The sequence below is a fragment of the Kogia breviceps genome, chromosome 7 (assembly GCF_026419965.1).
Source record: "Kogia breviceps isolate mKogBre1 chromosome 7, mKogBre1 haplotype 1, whole genome shotgun sequence".
Classification (NCBI taxonomy): domain Eukaryota; kingdom Metazoa; phylum Chordata; class Mammalia; order Artiodactyla; family Physeteridae; genus Kogia; species Kogia breviceps.
In genome coordinates, this window is record NC_081316.1 from 75,611,011 (window position 1) to 75,628,869 (window position 17,859).

The window sequence follows — 17,859 nt, forward strand, 5'->3', positions numbered from 1 at the left end:
CTCTAGCAGGGGAAACAGAGAGTGCAGACTGCTTGTGCACAGTGCAGATAAATCTCACATTCATCAAACAAAAAAGAGGAAGTCTAAACTGAATTTTCACCTACCAGAATATGAGAAGTTATCAAAGAGAGAGTTATTATGTAAAGGACCCCTGTGGTGACCACTATTGTAAAGTATTAAATGAATGATTTTGTAAATTGCCCCCCTAGTCATGTTTTGCATGAATTTTAATGTGTCTGGTTTCTTTGAAGCAGGAATCACCTGTAGTGGGGTAGAAATTTCAAACATATAAAGAAATCCTGAAGGGAAGCATGAGGACTCTGTCCTTGGTATTTAAATAATCATTCATTTTCATGAGCCTCAGCCTCATTCCCCCACAGATCACAAGGATATGCAGTCGGGGAAAAAAAATAACCCCACTGATAGTGGGAGGAAAAGCAGCACAATCCATGTGTGGATTGTGAGACCGAGGCATTCCTAAGAGTATATAAATAAGCGGGCTCCACAGTCAACAACGAAGTGGGTAAGAACTGAGCTGGCGGGGAAGGTAGGTGGTGGCAGGGAATATGGGAATTGGGGAAACCTTCAGCAGTTCACCCTGTGCTATCTGCCTTCCTCGTTTGTGTGTTTTCTGAGTCAGCATTAGCTAAATTTTCCAGAAAGCCATCCACAAAGCACAGCCTGGGCATTCAAGGGACGTCACTCATTTCCCCTAGTGACCTTGACAAGTCAGAAGCTTGAAAGCAGGGAAATCCGGATGTCTCAGTTTTGAAGTGGAGCCGTGTGGGCCCCCACTTACTTCCAGAAGTCTCCATCTAGACTGGTGATCGTCTGCCTCTGATACTGCTGGTGCCCATCTGAGGTACTCCTCTGACTCTGAAGGCGCTGGCACCATGGCCAAGTACTTCAGCCTGGTGTTGCTTCTTGCCTCCATCTGGACCACAAGGCTCCTGGTCCAAGGCTCTCTCCGCACAGAAGGTAGGTTTCTTACCAGATTGCCAACCTGAAGCAAGGCAAGATCTTTCAAATTGTCCTAAGACTACTAAGCTCTTGACTGAATTTCTGGGGTGGGATGGAGCTCAGTGTCGACAGAAGATCTCATTGGTAGTATTGCTCTGCCAGAAATGTTTTCACCATGTTGTCAACTTCACCAAAATGATTCTCATTTACCTTTATGTTATCTTGACTTTTATTTTGGGTTACGGGATATTTTTAATGAGAATATTTTGAAACAAAACATTGAGGAGAAATCACTTGTTTTAAAAAGTGTTTCATTGAAGAAGCAAAGCATGATTGTGAAAAATTTTAAGCAATCACCTAGCCTGGGGAAAACGGTTAACTTTCACAGAATATTGGCCTGTTTTATATTTTTGGAAGTGTCAATATCATTATTTTTAGTTTTACTATACTGTCATGGAATGCTTACATTTTTAATATGCAGTAAATAGCAAATTAACTGAAAAAAATCTGTGAAAATGTAGGTTTGAAAATTAGCCATCAGCTCCCTACCAAAGGAGTGACTTGAAATGATTCCTGGGCTTTTGAAAGCTGCCTAAATGGTAACCTCATTCTGCACTGTAGGCAAAACAAAACTGTAACCACAAATCACTCACTGCAGCTCTGGGCAAATGAAAATATGAGCACTTTAAAAGGAAAATTATGTGTTCCTCTGTTGGAAGATGCCCTGAGCTATAAAATATCTCGGGAACAGGCATCCAGAGTTGATTCCGATATTGTCATATTCCATTTCATGAGGGAGGTTAGAGTTAATATGGTTGATTTTTTTTTTTTTTCAAATACCAGAACTGTTACTTTCAAGTAAGTTTGGCCCTCTTTGACATCTCCCTGGGGAGACTATTCACTTTTCCCCCCGAATACTGCCATTAATCCTCAAACAATTATGGAAATTGTTCCTTGACATTGACTCAGCACAGTCTTTGGACCATCCTCAATAATGGCAAAATTTTCCTAAGGGGATTGAAATTTTGGAAACAACTGAAAGGTATACAGAGCCACAATTGGGGAAAAGGTGGTTGATGAAAGTAAGCAGATGAGGATGGGTGCTAGTATTTTTGAGGGCCTATTTTTATGTACTATATATAGTATATAAAAAATATATAAGAAATATATATATATATATATTTCTTAAGAAGACACTTAATAGATGAAGGAACAGGCTCAGTGAGGCCAGGCAACTTGCCTAATGTCATGAAGGCAGTAAATAATAAAGCTTGGGTTTGAATTCAGCTCTGATTCCTAGGTATATAGTGTTTCTACTATGCTTGTTGTTTCCTAAGAAAGCTTGAGGAAGGGGTTACTCGAATATCACTTGGATTCCAGCTCCCTGTTTTTGTCCTTAAATAGGAAAGCATAAAATCTGTGAATATTTGTTGACTGTCTCCTGTGGACCCAGCCTCCACTAGGTACAAGTTATATAATTTTAAAATTCTGACAACAATTCTGTAAAGAAGGTATAACCATCCCCCTTTTACAGCTGAGAATGCTAACTTGCCCAAGGTCCCGCAGCCAATTAACAATAGAAGAAATATTCAAAGCTAGGTCTATGGCCAAGAATAGGTCTATCATTACTCATAACAATAATATTTAGAGTAAAAATGATGTATGATGAGAGTATCAAGACCACATTACAGTGTAATTAATATACCTTCTCTACAGGTATTCCCAAAGAAGCAGCCATAAGCAAGCTTATGAGTCAAATTCCAGGACAAATGGTGTGTTCCGAGAGTTCAGCTCTAGTGGTGTGTGTGCGTATATGTGTGTTTGTGTGTGTGTTCATCTTCCCCGCCATTGCACAGTGGGAAGCAGAACAGTGTCCTAGTTAAGAACTGAGGTTTTAGTATCAATCATAATTGGGTCTGTGCCCCCAAACTACCACCTAGTTGCCGTATATCCTTGGGCTCGGGAAAGTTACTTAATCTCCCTGAACCTCAATTTTCTGTCAAAAGAGACAGGGTTTGGCACAGAGTGGCATCTACAGGTGATAGAAGTTGGAATTAACATTGACATTAGTATTAATATCAGTGTTGGTGTAGGTATTAGTGTTAGTGCACACAGTCATAAGAGGCTGTTCTGTCAGAAACACTCATATTGGGTGTTGGCTCTCTGGTCTCTCTTTTGGTGAGAGCAGGGTCTGGAAGCAAACAAGGCTATCCACAAATACCATACATCATATTCATTTCCCTTCCCCCAGCCCCCTGCTCCACAGCAAGGTCACATGGGGGACTTAGAAATGCTCCTTCCATGTTTGCAAGAAGAAACTTCCTTTAAATTTAAATACCACCTTAGACAGTGGTCAAAGCATTTGACTAGGAATCCAGTGCACAGGTCTGTGTTCAAGCAATTACTTGGGAGATTGAAATGCCCTTTTATGGACTTTTGTGGATGAAGCCTAATTGGAACAAAGTACCAAAATGCAATGCAACTTTGCAATTTCATACAGGTCTATAAATCCCAGAACCCAGAGAGAAGGGATCAAAAGGACTCTCAGATTTGTTAGATTTTGAGTAAGATATTATTCACATCTTAACTGTTCAACTGCCTCAGCTTCCCTAGGGAGATTAGTCATTAGCAGACCAAAACCAAAGTGCTTTGAAGGTAACATAATGATACTATGTTATGATTTATTGAATGCCTACTATGTGGCAGGCACTATGCTATGCATTTTTATTTGAATTAACTCATTTAACTTTCACCACCCTATACAATAGATACTGTTATTCTTTCAATTTTCTAAATATGGAAACTGAGGCTCAAAGAGATGAAGTAACCAGCCTAAATTCACAGAGCCAGCAAGCGACACAGGCTAGATTCAAATCCAGGTCTGACTTTAAAAGTCTACTTCCTTTATTTAGTTTCTCTGCCATGCAAGCTTTACTATCTGACTCCTCTGGGAACTTCTGAGTAAGCCTGCCCCCCAATGGTCAGAGAAGGTTCACTTTCTATTATACCAAGTGTAACATTTTTCAGCCCATCTCAGAAATAGTGCTGTCCCTAACAGACATTGGAGTATTGTTCAATATTCTGTTAACGAGAGCCCTGGATTCTATCTTTCTCAAAGTCTCAGACCCTTCATTTTATAGACTCCAAAAAGGTTTGCAGAAGCTGCATCCCCTAGACCGCACCCCAGGAACTGGTAGCCAAAGCCTCCATGTAATGAACAAGGAACCTGAGTGCAGTGAGGGACGATGGACTCGGACCTGGTGAGAGGTACAGCATGGATCCGGGCAAGCACCTACCTAACCCAGCAGGATGTCCTTGTGGAAAATGTCTGGTCTGCGTCCTATTATTTCTAAACTTCAATCCCAGCTGCTGCGTTGAGACAATGATGCTCTACTTGGAAGGAGAGCCTGAGGGCTAGGGGCCAGGACAGCAGCACACTGAGGGCCTATGTGATTCCTTTGCAGAGCTTTCCATCTCAGGACCATGCAGAATCATGGGGGTCACCCTTGTGAACAAAAAGACACACCCGCAGCTGAATTTCACAGAAGCCCAGGAGGCCTGTAGGCTCGTAGGACTAACTCTGGCCAGCAAAGAGCAGGTTGAAGCAGCATGGAAAGTTGGCTTTGAGACTTGCAGGTGAGAAACAGCTGGATTCACAAACGCTGTGGGAGCTCTTTTGGCTCTGTGTTCTTGTTCAGCAACAGAGATCAGTGCATCCACTCAGTTCATGTGTATTCTGTTACAGGTATGGATGGGTTAAAAATCAGTTCGTGGTCATCCCTCGGATTATCCAGAACCCCAAGTGTGGGAAAAATGGGGTGGGCGTCCTGATTTGGAGAAGTTCACTCAACCAGCAGCACAGGGCCTACTGTCACAACTCATCTGGTGAGTCAGGTCTGCAGCCTCTCCACGTGGCATGTTCTGTCTGGATTTCAATAGCTCTATAACCGTTCTGAGAAGAGTAACCCAGAGCAGCAGCAGAAACAGTCGTGGTGATTGGCCACTGAGTCCTCCCAAGACTCCGCCTCTTTGACCAGGTAGAGGTGTCCCTCTCAGAGCAAAAAGTCAGAGAAAATACGACAGATTGGCAACACAGGGAGAGGGCATCCCTGGAGGCTCCATTACCCACCCCGCTTTCATCCTACAGGATAAACAGGAGGAAGGGAAGGAAACACCCACTATGGACAAAGCAAGTTACTAGGTTATCTCGCTGAACCTTGACAATCTCCATAGGAGATGTGCTTTACCATCCCTATTTTGCAGATGAAAAAGCTTAGCTCAGAGGACATAAGTACATTTGTCTAAGGTCTCCTTACTATGAGGATTCACACACAGATCTAACTCTTTCCTTTATCCCGCATTCCTTTACAGGAGTGGAAATTCAGATGCTACATTAGATATTTTTAAGAACAAGACCCAATTTGCATTTTATGAAGGAAGGAATTAAAGCTAGAAAATAGGGCTTCCCTGGTGGCGCAGTGGTTGAGAGTCCGCCTGCCGATGCAGGGGACACGGGTTCGTGCCCTGGTCCGGGAAGATCCCACGTGCCGCGGAGTGGCTGGGCCCATGAGCCATGGCCGCTGAGCCTGCGCGTCCGGAGCCTGTGCTCCGCAACGGGAGAGGCCACAACAGTGAGAGGCCCGCGTACCACAAAAAAAAAAAAAAAAAAAAAAAAAAGCTAGAAAATAGAACTGATTTGCTCACGGTCATCCCTTTAACCTTGTTGGGAGAACTTGGAGGCCTTAGCCCAAGTGCTTTACCTAAGTAACTTCTCAGAAAGTTTTTCTTTGATTAAACACTTGTTCTCACTTTATCATAAGAACCTCTGTCTGATTTATTACTCTTCACACATACTCATAAATCTGACCGTCTAAAGGTCAGATGGCTCAGTGGTCATCTCTAAGATCCAAGAGATAAAAGTGCACCAGCAGTGCTCTTGCCCAAAGGCAGCATAAGGTCCAAGCGGTTCTGTGAACCAGGGAGCCTTGGCCCAGGAAGGGCCGTGAAAGAGACTTTGTCCACTTCGCTCACTTCATGGATGAAACGACTGTAGCTCAGAGTGGAGGTTTGCCTCATTCACAGTCTTACAGTCAGCTAGAGGCCGAGTCAAGACTGGAACATAAGCTTCTTCCCATATTTTTTTCACCATCCTCCTCTCCTCGCCTCCGCTACCTATCACTTTTGGCTGCGGAATTGGTAGTTTGCATGCTTGCTCATCTGATGGCCAGTCCATGCCGGTCAAATGGCCTGGCCTTTTAACTTCCTGGCCTTCCTGCCAGCTGTCAATGCAATGATAGGACACCCAGCCCTATGGACTAAATGAAAAGGAGTCAGGGGAGATGACATGGATTTACATGTTTCCTTGTGGTTTCATTTAACTTGTATTTCCATTCCCTGCACTTCCTATATACTTAAAGTTAGGGGTAGAGGCTTGATTAGATCCATGTTCACTAGGTTTGGCAAAAATACTTGATAGAAGATATTGTGTACTTTAGATCATATCCCAACAAAAGGTCCTTAATGTAAGTATGTCCCACTATTACATGCTAACTTTGATCATTTGAATAAGACGGTGACTGCCAGACCTCTCTAATGAACTCAGATATGTTTTCCCCTTTGCAAATGAGGAGGTAACCTATAGTGTGATATTTTGGCACCATGCAAATAGTCTGACCCCCCAATCATCTTTTACCTGATAGTTCAAGCAGACATTGATGATCCTAGCCAGAATCAATTATTATATGCAGGACTTCAAAATGATAATTTGCTAAATCTATTCTTCCTTCTACATTTGTTAGCTGGCATTCTTTGATAAAGAAGAATCTCTCTCTCTCTTTCTCTCTCTCTCTCTCTCTCTCTCTCTCTCTCTCTCTCTCTCTCTCTCTCTCACACTCACACACACACACACACACACACACATCTCCTCCCTCCCCTTTATACTACCATGGACATGTAGCATTTTACTTACTCTGTGTTCAATATGTTATAATCAATTTTACAATTATTATTCTTTTTGATGCTCAAATTGTCCCAAATTTGGCGAGTGGGAGTCCCTTCTAGTTGACTTTTGTTTTCATCCCATTAGTATTTGAGCAAGTCATTGCTTTCTGGCATGATAATATGTCCCAGGCTCACTTTGTACTTTCTTTATCCCACACGTGGAATCAGCCATTTATTTCTCCAAGGGGCCTTGGTTCTTTTCAATAGAGAATGTTGATTCGAAACCAAGATTTGCATGCAAGTTGTTCTCATTACTACTCTCATTTTCATTGCTTCTCAGTCCTTTTTAGTGGGCAGCTAGGAAAAAATATACATATATATATATTGCATTTGCATTGATAGTTCCAACTCAAATTTAACAATTCAAGTTTTTTCTTTGTTTACTTTGTTCTATACTTGCATGTTTTTTCTCTTATATGGAAAATTCTTGTTCCCAATGAATAATATATTTTCTTATCCTACCATAATTTCAAAATTATCAAAACAGCATTATTAGGAATAATAAACCTACTGAATGGAATTTGCAATTCCTTTGCATTTCTTTTAGTCCTCAGAAGACATCCCTCTAAGGATGTACTGTCAGAGAATTGTGTACAAAAGTGACTTGAGAAAATTTGCTACCCTGTGTGGTTATGTTGTCATTTTGAAATAAATCAGGTTCACCTCCTTCTGTTTGCCATCTTTGTGAGGAACAGAGTTACCCTAGCCCTCATCTTCACACTAACCTAGACTTACCCTATGCTTCTTTGTTTTTGCAACTTTCTTTTTTAGTGCTATCTTGTGAGCTCTGAGGACCACAGTAACCTTAAACCTGACCCCAAACCTTACCCTAATTGTCTTTCTTACCGCCATCTCTGTGAGCTTTGGGAATCAGACCAAAGTGCTTCTAGTGCTTGGCGTGCACCACCTGTTTCATGCTGTTCCTCTGCCACAATGCCCGTCCTCTTCCTCACCTGGCTACCTTGTATTCTTTATTCAAGTCTCACATACCGTCTTCTTCAGGCAGCCTTTCTATACCCCTGACTCCTATCTTTCCTCTTGGACACCAACCACACTGTGTTTAATATCTATCAAGGCATTTGGCACATTCTAGAGAAATGATATTTGTAGTTTGGAGGGAAGGAGAGCAAGGTCCTAACACTTCCAGGTGAGACACATCGTGCCCCCAACCAATAAGGGACCCCGGATCAGACTGCCGCTGCTCCCTCACATGGCGGCCTTCCTGGCTACACTTAATGAACAGAGAGGCAAAGGAAACGAATTCTTACAGATAATGCCATAGACTCTGCTAGGCCCTACACATTTACTGTCTCATTAATCCTCAGTGAAATGATGCAAGTGTACCACTTCTACTTTCCAAGAGAAGTAGCTGATGCTTAGAGGGTGATTTGCTGTGGCAACAGTCCATAAGGGACAGAGCCAGGATTTAAACCTTGAGCCCTGCCACTTCCACATCACCTTCCCTGGTGATGACCACATGTCAGTAATATACCAGGCCCAGGGTGGGTCCTTCACATGTGTATTTTTTTAAAGTTCCCCAGATGATTCTAACCCACAGCCAGAGTTGAGAACCACTTTTCTCTAGAAGATCTCTAAGATATAAGTTTTAGAATTCCGGATACTTCCGCATTCTCCTATTTCTGTGCAATTGCAATAATCTCCTTCTTGGCTCCTGGTTGCCCTTTCTCCCATCTCTATTTCATCCTCCACACACCGCCTCTGATGATTACGTCCCTCCTCTTCTCCACAGCCTTGGGTGGCTTCCTATCAGAGAATCTGATGTGAACTATGAAGACTTTTGCACATAAAACTGGGCACATTGAGAACTTCTGTTGGAAGGTTTGTTGCCCCCAGTCGAAAATTCTTTCTCCTACAGAATAAATTCCAAATTCTTTACCATGGCAATTATGACTCTTGATATACTGGCTCCAACCTATCTTCCCAATCTCATCTCCTACTTACAGTTTTTCATGCTCCCCATCCTACACACACCCTACACACCCTACACACACCCTACATGCCAGCAACATTATGCTCCTTGTCATTTTCTGACACACCTACACTTTCAAACTTCTGGATTCTTGGGTCACGCTGTTCTTATTGACTAGGATATCCTATGCCCCCTTCCATACTAGATGACCTGGAGCTCTATTCCAGCCATACCAGCCTTCTAGTCATCAAACATGCTGAGATTATTCAACTTCAGGCTCTTGAACTTCCTGTTCTCTTTACTTGGAATGCTTTTGCCCTAGATCTTCAATGACTTGCTACTTTTCATCATTCAGGTTTCAGCTTAAGTTTCACCTCCCCAAAGAGACTTACTCTTATCACCTTATCCAAAGTATCTGTCCCCATTCCTGCCCCTTCCAGTTTGATCCTTATCCTGTTTAATTATCTTCTCAACATTTATCATCCTCCGAAATTTCTGGCTTTTTAAAAAATTTGATTATCTGTATCCTTCTTTCCAATAACATATAAGCCCTTATGAGCAAGGACTTGGTCTTATTTGCACCACATCCCTAGCATCTAGCACAGCACCTGGCACAGAGTTGGAGCTCAATAAATATTTGTTGAATGAGCGCATTAACCCTCCACATCCCGCTCATGGCATCTCCTCTGTGAATCCCCAGTTATCGCCCCCTAGCCTCATCAAAATACTTCTGTCCTCTTGGAAACAGGAATCATCCCTTATTTGTCTGTATTCTCAGTTCCCAGCACACTATATCGTGTTCAGTATACTTTTCGCCTGATATTAAAAAGTGTTCATTTTTTGGAAGGAATTATATAGCACGTGCTTGAGAACGGGAAATGTAGCTAAAAATCCAGGGCGGCATTGGTGGTATAGTGGTGAGCACAGCTGCCTTCCAAAGTCCAGGGCAGAGGTCAAGGATGATGCCTATTTGAATAGAGGTCTTTTCAAAATGAAATGAATAGTATAAAATATTGACTGAATGCATGTGGGGTCAAAATGTTTTATCATGTTTACCATGGCCTTGGTTGGTAACTTTTACTTAATTTTCAAAAATAATACAATAACTTTTTCTTTATGGCTAACTTTCCAGCTGATGCTACCCACTATCACAAAAACTAGAGATTTAAAAGAGATGCAAATGCATATTGTAATATATTGCATGGCTCTGCCATTTACTGGCTATGTGATTTTTTTTTTTTTTTTTTTTTTTTGGTGGTACGCGGGCCTCTCACTGTTGCGGCCTCTCCCGTTGCGGAGCACAGGCTCCGGACGCGCAGGCTCAGTGGCCATGGCTCACGGGCCCAGCCGCTCCGCGGCGTGTAGGATCTTCCCGGACCGGGGCACGAACCCGTGTCCCCTGCATCGGCAGGCAGACTCTCAACCACTGCGCCACCAGGGAAGCCCCTGACTATGTGATTTTAAGCAAGTTATTCAATTTCTCTGAATTTCAGTTTCTTCTTGTATAAATGAGGGTTTTATAAAATTGTTTAATGAAGTGCCATGGTTGACTCAGAGCAAGATGTTCAACAAAAAAATATTAGTTTCCTCTCTGCCACATTCAACAGATTGGAGAGCAAACCTACATCCCTCCCCTGTCTCCCACCTCCTTTAAAAAAAAATTTTTTTTGATGAGCACAGAGAAATCTGGTTTTAGTAGATCTCTGTCCTCAAGAGGTGTCATGTGTGTATATTTGGTCTCCCCATCTACTCCTTTCTTCATTTCACTTTTCCTTCCTTCCTTTAGACATCAAGTATTGAGCATGTACTATGTGCCAGCCACATTGCACATACCGTAATGACCAAGACAGACAGGAATCTTGCTTCCAGGGAGCTCACAGTCCAGTGGGGAGCAGTGTAGTGAGAATCATGACAAGGGAAGTACAAGGAGGTACAAGAATGTATGTCTATGGATCCAATCTGGTCTTCAAGGCTGCCTAAGAAAGAGATATTCAGTCTGAGACCTGAGGGACAAGGAAGAGCTAAGTAAAGAGGGGCAAAGAGTCTTACAAGTCTTGAAGTGAAGCATCCAGGTCAAAGGTTTGGATGTTAGAGAAAGCATATCAAAGAACTGAAGGAATTCTAGCATGGCCGGGGGAACGAGAGAAAGACCGATCAGGTGAGGCTGGCCATGTCAGCAGGGGCCAGATCATGGAAGGCCTTATAGGCTGTGCAGTACAGGCAGTCAGGGAAGGATTCTAAAGGAGGAAGTGATATGACTATATTTACATTTTTGTAAGACCATTCCAGCTGCAGTATAAAGGGATTGGAGGAGAGTAAGACTAGAGACAGGCAGACGCATTAGGAGGCTATTGCAATACTTCCTTCTTATTTCACTTTTCCCTCCCCGGACAGATACCTGGGTTAACTCATGCTTTCCAGAAATTATCACCACCGATGATCCCATATTCAACACGGAAACTGCAACATACACAACAGAAATGATTGTCAGTGAGAGTACACACTCAGCGTTGTCTACTGATGGACCTGACTCTACTACACCCACTGTGGCTCCTGCTCTGGCTTCCACTTCTATTCCACGGAAAAGAAAATTAATTTGCATAACGGAAGCTTTTGTGGAAACGAGCACCATATCTACAGAAACTGAATCGTATATTGAAAATAAAACGGCATTCAGGAATGAACCTGTTGGGTTTGGAGGTAAAAACTTTCTGTCTGCATTATGTGTATGTGTTTGAGAGAGAGAGAGAGAGAGAGAGAGAGAGAGAGAGAGAGAGAGAGAGTGTGTGTGTGTGTGTGTGTGTGTGTGTGTGTGTGTGTAGCAGACAATACATAGAAACTAGCCTGTATCCAGATTGGGCACTCAGGACCTGACAAATACAAATAAAAACTTAATGCAAATTCAAATTTCATAAAGTCTTAGAACTTGAGGCCTCTAAAGAACCTTACTGATTAAACTAAAAACCATGAATCTAAAATAGTTTTACTTTTAAAACGCAAAGACTTTTCAGAATAAATTACTGTCTATTCATGTGCAGAAGTTTTTCAAGTACATATACACACCTTAAATGCCTATGATTAGCAAGTTGGTTTTCCTATTTAAAGGGTCTTACACTTGATTTGCTCCAAACTTGTCACCTCAAGGCCACAGAGAGGAAATGGACTCTGTCATATCGCAACTTATAGAGTAGGGAGAGCATGAGGCAAGGCCAAGGATTCTATAGGCAGGAAGCAAAGATGCTCATGTGAGCCCAATGCCCTAAGTGGCCCCTGTGTGGCCGCAGAGAAGGCTCTTCTGCTCTGTCTGTGGTCTCCGTCACGTGTAAGGATGAGCCATTAGAAGAGCGGTGCACAGTAATGTCTACATGGAGGAACAAGGCGCGGTCTCTGTCTCCCCCAGGTGTTCCCACGACCCTGCTGGTGCTTGCCCTCCTCTTCTTTGCTGCTGCAGCTGGCCTCGCGGTTTGCTACGTCAAAAGGTGGGGTTGTTGGCACACGGTTAGTCCCGTCATCTTTGTCACATCCACATCTTGTGTTTATCCAGGATTGTTATCAACATTTCCTTCGTCCAAATGGAGATGGCAATCCTCTTATACTGTAAATGTTCTCCCTCACCTCACCTGTCCTCCCTACCACCCAACCCTTCCTATTATTTCAGCACTTGTACGTTATCTGGCCTTTAGATATAGGTCAATGGCTGTCCCTTTGAATATCGAGAAATAAAAAGAAAAGATTGACAACCAGGGAAAAATGGATATGCTTTATTTGATTTTCAATTCTTTGTTTTTGATGAGAGGGTGTTAAGGCCAGCCTAAAGTTTTGCCTGTAAACTTACTGTCCTATCTAAATGAATCCATCCAGGTGGGGATGGGTTCAAGTATTTGAGGGTGCATGTGTTAGCATCTCTCTGAAATAAAGTACCCAGTGTACTATGCCAATATGGGCCATCCCCAAACATTATCTGTTGTTCTATGTGTTACATAGAAGTCTCTCACTTTAATTTTGTGTTTATGCCTACAGGTATGTGAAGGCCTTCCCTTTTACAAACAAGAACCAGCAGAAGGAAATGATAGAAACTAAAGTAGTGAAGGAGGAGAAGGCCGATGATAGCAACCCTAATGAGGAATCAAAGAAAATGGATAAAAAACCCGAGGAGCCCAAGAGTCAACCCAAAACCACAGTGAGATGCCTGGAAGCTGAAGTTTAGATGGAAGCTGAAAGAAATAAGAGGACACACCTGAGGTTGTTTTCCTTCCTGATACACATCCTGGTCCCAGATGGGGAGCCTATAAAAGGGCCAAAGAACCAAACAAGCAAGTCTACCCTTGGTTCCTAACTAGAGTCAGCTCAGGGCTACCTTTGGACTCGAGTTCACCAAAGGGAATTCCCTTTTCCTTATTGCAATCCTTTCTGGATCCTACCCTCCTACCTCCAAAGCTTCCCACAACCTTTCTAGCCTGGTTATGTCCTAATAATATCCCAGTGGGAGAAAGGAGCTTGTGCAAAGCACCTGGACCTCAAACAGCTAATCAGAACATGTTTGTCAAGCGGCCTTTAGGCTACCTGAGAATAGGTGAGCTGAGAGCCAAGAAACCATTGAGATCAAGGCTTTGTCTATTGATTGACTCTACAGCCCAGATCCTTTCTTCAGCTCTAGAAAGGAAACACTTATACTATCTGGCATGTCCTTCTGAGCCAGGCAAGAGAAAAAGAAGGAAGGAAAAGTTTAGCAACTGAAGGACATGGAGATTCCCGTGACTTGAGACCTGATCTCTGTAAAACCAAAATAAATAGAGAAAAAGAATAAGGCTGAGGATATTGACAGCATTTGTCGGTAGGGACTGTAAATACAGACAGGGTCAAAGTGTTCATCTCTGAATAATTCTAGTTGGAATCACTTTTTAGAACTTATATACACTTACTTTTCTCTCTCCTGCTGCTGCTATTTTCTCTAGAAAAACATAATTTCTAGGGAAAAGAAAGTATATATTTTTCTCCCCCAAAAAAATAATCTCTTAAAAATTTCTATTTTTATCCAAGTTATAGAAATTATTACTGAATAAAATTACTGTGTTAAAAAGCAGTAAAATTTAATAAATATTTGCTGAATGCCTACTATATGTCAGGTACTGTGCAAGTTATTACATTCTATAATTGAATATTATTAATAAAAAATTTCATATAGTAGAATATATGAAGATAATTTTTTTCAGTGTTGATATCCCCAACTTTCCACTTCCAAAATCAATTTTATTTTTTTGCTGAGACTAATCTACTCATTATTTTCTCATGAATATGGCAACAATTATAGCCTTAATTTATTATTAACATACCTAAAAAGTACATCATTACCTCTATACACCAAAGTACATTTTTTAGATGTCATTACCAAATGTATCACTAACTCTCCTTTTTCCAGCAAAAGGAGTCTGAGAGGTGCAGAAATATTTGTGCTGAAAAAATAAAAGCATTTAGAAAATTTCTTTGCTCTCTTATTTACATAGATGCATTATACCTTTCATGCAAAATTGAAGTGATCTGTTGTTTACAAAAGTAAGAGAGACAATTTTGGTAGCTGAAATACATTTGTAAACCCAATAGTATATATATCACTATGTGAGGCTCTTCTTCCTTCAGATGGTCTTATTTTAAGTAGGTCAAGTATACACACATAAATTAGTCCTTTACTTTGGATTCAGGTCCTACATTCCAATCTGTTCCAGAGTTCACAGGAAGCTGGAGATTCAGATAGCTCCTTTGTCCTGCTTCTCTAACTTTCTCTCCCCCTCTCTCTAGTCTTCCTCTCTGAGACTGCTAATATCTTCTTCCCCTCACCAGTAACCCCACAATTCCATGATCCTTTCAACTCAGAGGCCATAACCTGTTGGCATAGTCTTTTATGGTTGTCCCACAAATATTAAAATTTGGTTTAATTGCCAAGAATTAAACATCAAGAGATTTCATATATTTGTATTTCTGTTCCCTTGAAAACTGGCAAGATTTGGAACTAAAGAACCCATATTCCCTCATAGCCACAATTACTAATACTGAGCAGTGGCTGCCCCCTTTAAATGGGAGATGCTTTCTCCACCTCACCACAGTCCTCACTACTCTCTATTGCAACCTCACACCAAAGTAAAGGTGCCATTTCCTATGGATTTTATAGTACTATTGCCTTTTTTTCCACACCTAGCCCATTTCACTCATTTACAACCTACCTGGCCCTGAAGTCTATGAGTTTAAAACTCTGATTTGTCAGTCCTTAAGCTTTATCAGCCTCAACCAGTTCTCAGGGAGTGAAGAAGAAAGGGAAAGAGCCTAAATGGTGGTCTTCTGTGTTTGCTAACTGGAAAACAATCAGATCTTCCACACTAGGTCTCCCATCCATGAGCATCTACCATATATTAGGATACTATCATCTTCTGTTAATTTAGACAAGAATATGCCCTACTCAGGAGGAGAAAGGAGGAAAGAGAGAAATCCTGTTAGACCTGAACGGTCTCTGAGGGATCCCAGCTCGCCCAAGAACCGCCAAGAGTCGAGAGTCGCTGCAACACGCAAGAGGTTTATTAGGAGCCGGTGCACCGGGGTTCCTTGGTCCTCACGCAGAAGGCCGAAAAGGAACCCCCCCCCAAGCGGAATCACATACATTTTATAGCTTTCATTTTTCATTATGCAAAGTGTGGATATATCAAGGGTTTTTTTCTCATTGGTTTGTTTGTTCCTGGACCGGAGTGGGGACTTGGCTCTACTTCCTTGATTGGTTGGCTGTCGGATGCCTACTTTACATTTACCGGAGTGGGGTCTTGGCTCTAGTTCCTTGATTGGTTAGCTGTCGGATGCCTACTTTACATTTTCGTGTTTTTGTGGTGGGGGGTTGAGTCACATGAGTTATGGTTGGCTAGGGCGACCTTTAAACTCTGGCTTAATCATTCTTATCACCCGCCATACTGGTTTGCTCGAGGTTTCATCCCCCGCCATACTTGTTTGCTCGGAACGGTTTCTGCCCAGGGGGGACATTCCAGTATCTTATTGCCAGCCGAAAAAGCTCAAAGCTCAAAAGTATCGATAGGGAAGTAGGGGTGTAAGTATAGTTAAGGCCCTACAATCCTACCTAGCCACATATAATCACTGGACAGACCAAATGTCAATTGCAAAAAATACTGACGAAAATGTAAAACTTCCATCATTATGGAAAAAAGGAAATAAGAAAGGAAAGAAGGAAGGAAGGAAGGGGGGGGGGAGGGAGGGAGGAAACTATCACTTATTGAGCACCTGCTAGTGACAGTCATTTTCATGTTGTTCTGTTTAACTGCCACATTTTCCTTGAGAAGGATTATTACTGTCATTTTTTATTAATTAGAAAGTTGGATTTTGAGAGGAGTTAAGTCACTTTTCTGAGGTCACATGTCTAGTTAAGTGATAAAGGTAGGATTCAATCCCAGGTCAGAATGACCACAGAGCCCACACTCCTTTCCCTACAATACCAGGCTTTCCTTGCAAATGACAATGTAGGGATGTAAACCATTCCAATATGCAAGCTTGAAATTAGTCACTTGCCAAAAACCACAGAGGCAAAATAAGAAACAACTCAGGACTCTTGTCCCAACTTCAGGGAATTTTTCTTCAAAGCCATTGCAATAACAAGGGAAAAAGAGAACCACTAAAAAACGTTGAGAACTGCTCCCTCCCTGAGGCAGACACCAACCTCGGCAAAGACTTACCTGATCCAGCTCATATGATCAGCAAATGTAAGGCTCAGAAGGACCCAAGATAAGCTCCTCTAAACTCTCTTTTCTTAGCTAAAAAAAATGGAGCCCAGTGTCACAGACAGCTAGAAGTAGAGCCTGTTCTAGAAGTTTCCTTCTTCCTAGTCAGATTCTCTTTACTCTCCATTGAACAAAGAGAAATTGGAAGAATATGAGGGACCATCCCAGGTCAAACCTACAATGCAGCCTACCAAAGCCAGTCTTCAAACGAGGCAGGTAGACAGCCATGTGATTATATTTGCAGGTGGTGCAAAGGATTTCCCTGCCTAGAAATGACTCTTCTCTATGCCTGTCTCTCTGGCTCAAACATTACAGATCCACTCCTTTGGACAAAGGTACTCTGTGCTGGGAAGGAGTCCATTGTAAAATTGCATGCTTTTTATAAAGTCCAGGCCAACTGTCAGATATTAGCATGCCAATGTGGGTCGGGTAAAGACAAGCTGATTTCCAAGGGTGGAAAGCAGGATTAAAGCAGATGGCTTGAGACCCAGCACATGCTTGCATATAGTGGGAGTTTCTAAACGTCCATTGACTCGAACAGAATTGAATCATATTGTCTTTCAAACCAAAGAATTTTACATTTTATTGCCCTTCTTTAGAACTTTAGCTAGTGCCCAAAGCAAAATCATTTGCTCTGGGGAAGAACAAGTTTCTAAAGACAATAATAATAATATGCAAGTAAATAAATTCTTCCTAAGGAGCAGGAGGGTCACTCACACACTAAAAAAGAAAATGTTTAAGTCTCCAAACAGGAAGAAAAGCAATTATTTGTCAGTTCAATCTCCTAGTTAAATGTAAATGAAATTTAGTTGTTCACCCTATAATAATCTACATGCAAGATCAGGTTTGAGCTCAGAGAATTTTAATAATACTGAAGTCAGCTGGGAACACTCTTTTTTCCCTCTTTCTACACTGTACTCTTTGGAAAGAAGTCACAATGCATAGCCCATACTTAAGTAAGGGAGTTATGTTCTGCCTCCTTGAAAGTGGAATGTCTACATAAGTTATTTGGCATTCTCTTGCACATGATATTGATTTATTAATCTCCATTAATATAGTCAATCACTTATTTCTATCAGTATGGACTCATGAATATTTATTTTCTACTTTAGTATAATCTAACATTATGTAATTTTTTTTCTTTTTTTTTTTTTTTGCTCAAATTGCTCCAGCTTTGACCATTGGGAACTCTTTCCATTT

At 41.7% G+C, this 17,859-nt stretch overlaps 1 protein-coding gene across 1 annotated transcript; it reads left to right on the forward strand.

The window, feature by feature from the left end:
• The first annotated feature begins 397 nt into the window (after positions 1-397).
• On the forward strand, positions 398-14,372 carry LYVE1 (lymphatic vessel endothelial hyaluronan receptor 1). Its single transcript, XM_059067923.2, has 7 exons — positions 398-547; positions 717-978; positions 4,425-4,596; positions 4,706-4,845; positions 11,285-11,590; positions 12,291-12,369; positions 12,911-14,372. The coding sequence occupies exons 2-7, from the start codon at positions 894-896 to the stop codon at positions 13,095-13,097; spliced, it is 969 nt and encodes a 322-aa protein (XP_058923906.1). The 5' UTR covers positions 398-547; positions 717-893; the 3' UTR covers positions 13,098-14,372.
• The last annotated feature ends 3,487 nt before the right edge of the window (positions 14,373-17,859 follow it).

Coding starts and splice junctions, on each gene's coding strand:
- LYVE1 (XM_059067923.2), top strand. CDS start 894: ATGGCCAAGTACTTCAGCCTGGTGTTGCTTCTTGCCTCCATCTGGACC. Junction 979..4,424: donor AGGCTCTCTCCGCACAGAAG/GTAGGTTTCTTA, acceptor ATTCCTTTGCAG/AGCTTTCCATCTCAGGACCA. Junction 4,846..11,284: donor CTACTGTCACAACTCATCTG/GTGAGTCAGGTC, acceptor CTCCCCGGACAG/ATACCTGGGTTAACTCATGC.